Source organism: Nestor notabilis, unplaced genomic scaffold (assembly GCF_000696875.1).
Source record: "Nestor notabilis isolate BGI_N333 unplaced genomic scaffold, ASM69687v1 scaffold22397, whole genome shotgun sequence".
In the NCBI taxonomy this organism is placed as follows: Eukaryota; Metazoa; Chordata; class Aves; order Psittaciformes; family Psittacidae; genus Nestor; species Nestor notabilis.
The window spans coordinates 15587-24263 of NW_009938094.1; the positions used below are offsets into that span (position 1 = coordinate 15587).

The 8677-nt window shown below is 42.2% G+C and overlaps 1 protein-coding gene across 1 annotated transcript in view; it reads left to right on the forward strand.

The window, feature by feature from the left end:
- PCYT1B (phosphate cytidylyltransferase 1, choline, beta) overlaps nucleotides 1-6917 on the forward strand; it is a gene marked incomplete at both ends in the record, with an annotated part of 10998 nt that extends 4081 nt beyond the window's left edge. The window contains 4 exons of the mRNA XM_010019162.1: nucleotides 688-839; nucleotides 1753-1831; nucleotides 4452-4594; nucleotides 6729-6917. Of these exons, the coding sequence (XP_010017464.1) occupies nucleotides 688-839; nucleotides 1753-1831; nucleotides 4452-4594; nucleotides 6729-6917 (563 nt within the window). The remainder of the gene's footprint in view (nucleotides 1-687; nucleotides 840-1752; nucleotides 1832-4451; nucleotides 4595-6728) is intronic.
- Between the last annotated feature and the right edge of the window lie 1760 nt (nucleotides 6918-8677).

An 8677-nucleotide genomic window follows, 5' to 3' on the forward strand; every position in this document is an offset into this window, starting at 1 on the left:
TCAGAGTCATATTCCTATAAAATCTGCCATGGCTTGTTTTCCATTGGTGTCTAGTGAGAAACTGTTCCACTGTGATTTAAATCTTCGTTGGCAAATTCGTTTAGAGTATTGTTTACGTAAGATCAAAAAGTGGGAATGGGAGGCCCAGAGAGGCTGAGGGGGCTGAGGGATCTCCATCTTTGGGTACTCAGCCATATGAGGCCCTGAGCAATCTGCTGTGGTTGACCTTGCTGTAAGGAGCAGGGTTGCCTTAGGTGATGTCCCATGGTGCTTTCCTGCCTCGACCATTTTGTGATACATGAAGTTTTCAAGCGCTCTGTGATTGCCAAAACTGCACTTCTAAACTGTTTCTAAAGCACTGGCCATCGCCCCTGAAATTTCACAGCCCATGAAATCCCCACTTACAGTGGGATTGATTTGCCTTAACATGTGCATACTGTACCACCTGAGATGTTCAACAGTATCTCACTGCAGCTCTGGCTTGCAGCTCCAGAAAGGGAAAGCTCCCCCAGGAGTCTATGGTTGTATCTGCCAACCCTGAGCAGAACTCTTAGATGCCCTGGAGCACCCCAAAATTAGCTAAGCTAATAACTAGGTGCATAATGGAATTATCAAGAAATAATCAGCTGCTGGTCATGCTAATTCTACTGAGTGTGGAGCCATTTTGTTGATACTTCCATATTTTAGTTTGCAGTGATGATTTAACTCATAAATTCAAAGGCTTCACTGTGATGAATGAAACTGAGCGATATGAAGCCCTCAGACACTGTCGCTATGTGGATGAGGTCATCAGAGATGCACCCTGGACACTGACACCCGAGTTCCTTGAAAAACATAAGGTACATTCCTTCCCTTATTCTTCCCTTCCTCTTTGTAGACTGACACTTGAGAATTAACAGCAAGGCTGTGAAATCCTATTAGCTGGAACAAATTATTTAATTCAGTTAATTCCAGTCACTGAAATTAGGTACATGGTGTTTTTTGCCTCCACCTTTGTCAGAAAATGTGTTTGTCTTGCCTTTTTTTTTAGTCAATACATCAAGGTGATTCCTGTAGTGAGAGTTTTGAATGGCAAAGGAACACTGAAGAATTATTCACAAATTGACTTTCAGGAAAGGAGATCACAAACCAGGAAAATTGTCATGTAGTGGCTAAAGTCCCGAATTAAAAGCACATTTCTTATTAATGTCAACGAATGAAATAATTGGCCAGAAATACATAAAAATGTCATATGTCCTCTAAAAGGCAGGATAGAATTTCTTACATGCTATTGACTGTCTTGAAATGTATATGAATCTTAACAAAGCATAATTAACTCAGATGTATTTTAGCGCCCACATCATTGGGTGACAAAAAGACAGTACTAGGTATACACACAGCCCTAAGGAGGCAGAATCAATAATCCTGCCTTCAAGGTGCTGAAAGCTTTGCCACTTCACTTTGCTTGTCCAGTAGCAATAAAAGCAGGAACGGGCATCTTAGGTTTTCTACAGAATATCACACAGAGCCAGTCAGAATGACGTGTTCATGGCAGTGCTTCTGGACACAAGCTTTCCATTCTTTCATACTGATCATGCAACACAGCAGTTGTAGGCCTAAATCTAGTGCAATATTCTAGGTGATGGCTTTAGGATGAGAATGTCAAAAGCAAGTCAGCTGAAGTCAAGAAAAGAGATGACCCTCCACAACGACCCCTTACTGAAACAAAATTCAGTGATGGTGGCATGTGATTCTTCTTCTGTTCACTGGCAGATTGACTTTGTAGCCCACGATGACATCCCATACTCCTCCGCTGGCTCGGATGATGTATACAAACACATAAAGGAGGCAGGTAAGGGCAACTTTTCATTTTTAGCACCTTCATTTTCAGCCTTGGCTCAAATTACTTTACTGCCTTTTGACCACAACTGGTGGGAGAGAAGCGGTAGAGAGAACATCAAATTCTCTTACACCCTAATAGTAGGTTCTGCTGAGTCCAGTGGAAAGATTGACTTTGTAAAACCAGAAAGAATGTCCTTAGCTGAATTCCTGACATAACCCCCAGGAAACCATTCAGATCTGTCATGAAACAGTCCCATATGGGTTTTTAAAACAATTTAAGTATCCCTGAGTAAAAGCTTTGAGTGAGTGAAAACGAGTTTAGTTCCCACGGCAGCCCAGCCAACTTCAGATGTTTGCTGATAACTGTGAACTGATGACTCCTCGACACAGCCCAGTCCTGAATATGGGCAAACACAGGCAGCCTTCTGGAGTCATTAGGATCCACTTCTGCTTTGCACTGTGGGTTCTTTTCACTGTTCAAGGAAGCTGAATTAATTCTGAACAGAGAATGTTAACCCACTGTTTGCCAGTGGCAGCTGTGCTAACACAGTGAACAGTGCCAGGGGAGGAACCGATCATACCTTTTTTCTCCTGCTCCCTAGAGATGCTGCTTTGAACTTTGGCAAATCTATCCTCTTCCTGGTCTACAAAAACCTGTATATGGTAGAGGCTTAAAAAAAATTCCAGAGCAAATTTGCCTGATGGTAATTTGTCATGCAAAGTGACCTTCTCAAGCTATACAATGACAGCAGTAGACCACGTATTGACCTGAGCTGAAAGAATAAGCTTTTTATAGCAGCAGTTCTTGATCTTTTTCTACTTGCAAACTTCATTGTGGTGTAAAATTCACAACCCTCCTTTGGGAATTGCTGTCCTACAGTTTCAGAGCCAGCACCAGCTGACTTCACTAGGCCGTGATTACTCCCATTTTTCCACATCAGGTTGTGGGGGAGCAGAGAAGCAGATGGGAACTGTGGAGCTCCTTGTGTAGAGTCCCATGGGCTCCCACTTCCCCACTCCCTTCAGTGGGTGGGAGGGCACAGGGGTGGTGAGCTGGGTAACTGTGTGCTGACTAAACCTCTGCACATCTGTGAACAGTTACTTTGGAAAACATGAATCAGTGCAACATGTGAAGCATATAAAAGCAAAATCAGTGACAAAAGGTAATGTTCTCATACCTGGGTTTGTGCGCCTACTTAAGGACAATTCTGCCTTCGACTTAGCAAGGGTAGAGTTTGGATTTTGTTCATGTATTCTTGTAGCTCATATCTATAAAGGCTTCTGGCTCAAAGTGGGTTTCACTGCTTCCAAAAATAGTTTCCTGAGTGACTGCTGCAAGCCTGAAAAGCACGATCAGGGAAACCTCTCTGCTTGTGATTAAAATAATCTATTTTTTTTAGCAGAGTATTAATTAGAGATCAGAAAGAAAAACTATCACATAGCAGTTAGTCACAAGAGACTGCTAAGCTGCTTGATTCCTTCTCCAGATCTTTTTCTAACCCTATGAAATTAGGTAGTAGTGCCTGCCTACTTCAAGAACATGGGAGGATTAATTTGCCAGTAGCTATAGCACACTTTTAAGACAAAGCACTACTTCTTTTTGCAAAACCATTTTCAGTCTTATCTCACAGCACCCTCTCATCAGCAGCTTGATGTTGCAATTACCTGTGAGAGAAGTAATTTTTTGTATACTACAAAAATAACTACAAAACCAAGGTGTGCTAGCACTCTGCTATTATTGCCTTTGTGACTTGCATTAACAGTTCAAGTGATCCTGTCTTGATGAGGAGCAATTAAAAAGCAATATATACCCCAGCTGTGTTGATGAAAATACAAGCACTATTATTAAATGTCCAGTTTTCTTAGGGACTGATCTGTTGGAGCAGGGGGAGAGGTTATGCAGCCACTGAGATGGCCCAGTGGACGTGAAATGGGGGCTATGGAGATTGATACCTGCAGTCCCTGTGGTATGTCCATGTTTGTTCACACTACCATTATGCTTCACCTTTCTGTTACAAGCTACTGGCACCTCCAGGGTGTTTTCCACTTCTTGTAATGCATCTTTTACCTAAAGGCACTTCCTGGCTTTGGCCAAGGCCAGAGGCTGGTCTGTTTTACTCAGCACAACAAAGATTGTCAGATGGTGCAGTACAGGAATGGAGGAGAAAGTGGAAATACGCAGGAAAGCAGCAAATGCCCTATTGATAGCGTGAGTGGAAGCCAACCCCCGGCTCCTTTAGGTAACACTAAATAACATTAAATAATACACTATGGAAAGAACTGCTCAGCGAATTGCCACAGCTGTGAGGTTTAGGCTTCCCAGCTCCGGAGCCCCTGCCAGTCTAATAACTTCCACATCACAGCTGACACTGTGAAGAGGGCAAGTTGTAGCCTTTCTGAAGCTTCCCTCTGAAGACTTGAGGGAAAACGAACAGTATAGCAATTCAGTATCTTCCAGTGCCTTCCCTAAGCTCACACAGGAAAAACGGGAAAGAACTAGGAATAAGACAGGTAGAATTGCAAGTCTCTTACCTTTGGTCAGGCATTTTTGTGTTCATCCTCAGCCACCTGCTGCAGTGCCTGGTCCTAGCTTGCTTTCTCAGTGGGCTTTCTTTTCCCACTTTGCTCAGGAATGTTTGTACCAACGCAGAGAACCGAAGGTATCTCCACATCTGATATCATCACAAGGATCGTGCGGGACTATGACGTGTATGCCCGGCGCAATCTCCAACGAGGATACACCGCCAAAGAGCTGAATGTTAGTTTTATAAACGTAAGTAGATGGATCTGCATGTGCTTCTGAGACACTCTTCCTAGGACCCTGAATGTAGAATAAAGCTTAAGAAAGAATATCTTCCTCCTGCTGCTTTTAAAATAGCTAGGAAGAACTTAATTTAAAAGAAACTGGTAAGCTGAGGGTTGTTTTAATTGCTCCTATTAATTAGCAGCTTCATTTCCATCTTATGCTTTTATGTTTATGACAAAGCTGCTGCTTCCCCTTCCTCCTTCAGCTGTAGGTGGTTTAATGACAGGCTAGGAAGGAGCCCACCCTACCACTGCAGGCTTCTCAGCCACTCACCCAAAACACAATTTCTTTCTTTATTGCCATTATAAGAAGACAGCACAGAAAGCAAATATTGTGATATCCAAACTTTCTCTACACTGTAACAAAAAATATACCAAACCAACCACTGAGCAGTGTGATTACTAGAGAAAGCTAAAATGGTTTTTAAAGGACAAGGAAGTGTGTTATGTAGCTGGTACATAAATGATGCTGAAGAAATCAGAAGCTACAATTGTAGGGCAAGGGCACCATTTGTAAGGATGGCTCAAATTATCCAGCTTCCATGTACAGAATTGCACCTTACACTCCAGTGGGGAGTAAACACTTGACAGAAATAAAGTTTACTTTCCTTCATTTTCTGTTTCAAGTCTTAACTTAAAGCCTCAAGATAACCCACATAACTGAAATCTTCCTCGTAATTGGGCTGACTTGCAGCAGGACTTCCCACCTCCTTCCCTGGTCCTGGGAAACCCCTTGTGATGGACTGAATTGTGTAATTTCATAAGGGTTTTGTGTACTGGATTATTGTTTTGAAGTCTGACAGGTAAATAACAGATCATAGGGCAAAAATTTTTATTTCACTGGGCTTTTCTTTTCAGCTTTCTACACCTCTACAAATCCTGCTTGTAAGTATTCCATCCAGAAGGATCATTATTGCAAATATCCATTAAATTCAGGCATGCTGCACCACTTGGGAGTTCTCAAATTTATCCTTTAGCAGCTCTAAGGTTAAGATACTGTCGCATAAAGTATACTTCCCCAGCCTCAGACACTGGTGTGTCCTGAAGTCCCTACTGGCAGTTGGTTATTTAGCTTATAGTAATTTAAATGCAGAAATAGTAATTTCCACCACAGATTGTGTGTGTTTCAAAGTTAAAACCACAGAATTTCAGAAAGGCAGAATAGTGCTGGTTTCCTCACTAAAGGAAGGCTTGATCATCTATTAGGTGTAAGATAAGTTTGATTTCTTTGGACTTTGAGGATTTTGTTTGGACTTGTGGCCTGCAAAGACAGTTCTTCTAGCAATTCATGAACCCACCTCAGCACTAAACATTACTTCTTTTAAAAGTAAATTCAGGTGCCTATTAAATTAAGTTCACAGGAAGTTAAAAGCTGATAGTGATCTGTGCTTCTACAGAACCTGTTACACCTTCAAGAGCACAGCATTAGCTGTGTATGTTTGTGGAGTACAGAACCTTTCAAAGAGACAAAAGCCCTTTATAACCCTTCTTAGTATTTTAGAAGCTTGGCCTGATGAGAACTCCCTAACTTTATCTTCTCTGTCCCTCTCTTTTTCTGCATTACTGTCAATTAGGAGTTTACTCTTTTTCTATGAAGTCTGTTGGCCACATGGCACTCGTCTACACATATCTTTGTTGCAGCCAAAAGTTCTTGAAGTGAGTTTTCCTTCTGCTCTGCAGAAACCCAACCAAAGAGACATTTTGGTCCAAGTTAACATCCAGGCTGGCAAGTCAGCAGCAGGCTGCATTTGCTAGGAAACCCAGGGAGGTTTGCCTTTTGCTTACTGCTAAGTTTGAGCTGTTAATGTCTCACTTGTATCCTTCACAAGATTCATAGAATTTTCAAAGTGCATTCAGTTTGAAAAATACGGAAAGGGTGGATTAAATTCAGTAATCACCCAGCACAGTCTTTTCAATATGTACCTTCTGCACTTCGTTCCACAAATGTTACATTTGCATTTATAAAAATAACACGGGAATAGTTAACCAAGGCCATATGTATTAGGATACATTAATGCAATTTGTTTCTTCTTCTCAACTGGCAGTGGCTAATTAATTTCCAAGTCCCTATATATTAATCTCTGTCTGCACTTTTAAAACAGGAGAAGAAATACCGCTTTCAAAACCAAGTGGACAAAATGAAAGAAAAAGTCAAGAATGTGGAGGAAAAATCAAAAGAATTTGTTTACAAGGTGGAAGAGAAAAGCCATGACCTCATTCAGAAATGGGAAGAAAAGTCCAGGGAATTTATTGGCAACTTTTTAGAGCTGTTCGGACCTGATGGAGCCTTGGTAGGTATTCTGCCATTCTAGGAAGCCTGGGTGGCTTTTATTTCTCTCCCATAACACAGATCAAGAGCAGATTCTTTTGCTGCAGTCTTTGTTTTGAAAGCCAGCACAGTAGGATAACACCAAACCTGCTTGCTGAATCCAATAATGCGTGCCAATACTGCAGTGGGAGGATATGGCACTTCTGACTGTTGCTTCTTTGGGATAATTTCTATCTTTTGTCAAGGTGTGATGCTGAATGTGATACTGCATTCAGTAAAGCCGTGTAACATCAACGCACAAGCAAACAGGCTACTACAGTGTGTTGTCCCCATTAGCACTAAGTGGGACCACACAGACATCAGAGAGGGATCATACACTGGAAGTGGTGAGGGAAACAAGACCATCAAAAGGTTTTACCAAAGTTCTTTTCATGCTCTGTACTCAGCAATAGAAAATGACAATTTTCTAACTTGAAAAACTACTGATTTAAATTTCCAAGAAATGATTTTACACATCAAGCGGCCAGGCTCATCTAACTGACTGCAGGGGAGGCTTAGGAACTGAAGCACTTTGAAAGCTCTCCTTGGTACATGCTGGCTCCACAGAGCCTGTTTACCAAAGGCCCCCAGGTGCCCTGGGAAGGCAGTGGAGGGTCTGCAAGAGCATCCTTCTGCGAAGAAACCCTGGGGCCTCACCTGCTCAAACCAAAGTCACGTACTGAGTTAGTGGTTTGAGCAGGTGACACTTGAGAGCCCCAAAAGAGTCCTGGCCCCCATTTTCAGTTCTGATAGCTTGCCAAACCTTGAGAAACTTTGTCTTTTTGTACTACTTCCCCTTGCTACATTGAAACCAATAGCAAAGCTTAATTTATATGTAGAATTTATCTGTTCCTAGGCCTTCCCAGACCTTCCTGTTGGGAGTCAGTCCTTTTCCAACAAGGTCTCTCTGTGTATCTATCTGAGTTCTGGTGAAAACCCAGGCCCCAGCCAGACCCTCCAGTACAGGCATCATCTCAGATGTGCTGCTCTAGTTGCAAGCTCTAAGCAAAGCTATTGCCTTGTTCAAGGAAATGTGAGCGAGCATGGAGGAGAGCAGCAAGCACTGCAGGGTGAACTGAGGGGAGCAGAGTCAGAGCTAGACAAATAATCCTGCAGAACAGTAGGATGCTTCAGAGGTACACTTTCAGACCGTGGTGTGCAGACAGTCAGGCATCTGCCTCCTCACTTGAGAGCAAACCCTTTGCAGGAGTCTTGTGCAAAAGCTTTCACTGCCCGTGCATTACAACTTCAGGCAAAATGTCAACAGCAGCAGCAAGCCAGAAGAAACAGTTTAGGACTAACATGAAGCAGATACTATTGGAATATTTTTAAAGAGCAAACACACACATAATGTTCTCTCAGGTCACTCTTACCAGTTCATAGCTGAACAAATTCCCGTCACAAAAGGTACCTTGTGTTAAAAGGATCTCAGCAGAGGTTTTGTTTAATAACAAACCCTCATGAAGAGTCACAGAGCTCTGGTGAATTAAGTAGTCCACATCACAGCCATGTCACAACTCTGCCATTAAAGCACGTAACATAGTACCTGCCTCTTACTGGAGTTCTCATCTTTTCTCTGCTACAACATATTGATTACCACTCAGTTGAGAAAAACCTCAAATTAGGCTGTGAAGGCTTCAGAACAGAAACTGCATCTCTATAACCTCTTTACAATGTCTGTCCCATGCAAAGGCAGGTGCTCTCTGAATAACATAAGTCATAGAATCATAGAATAGTTAGGGT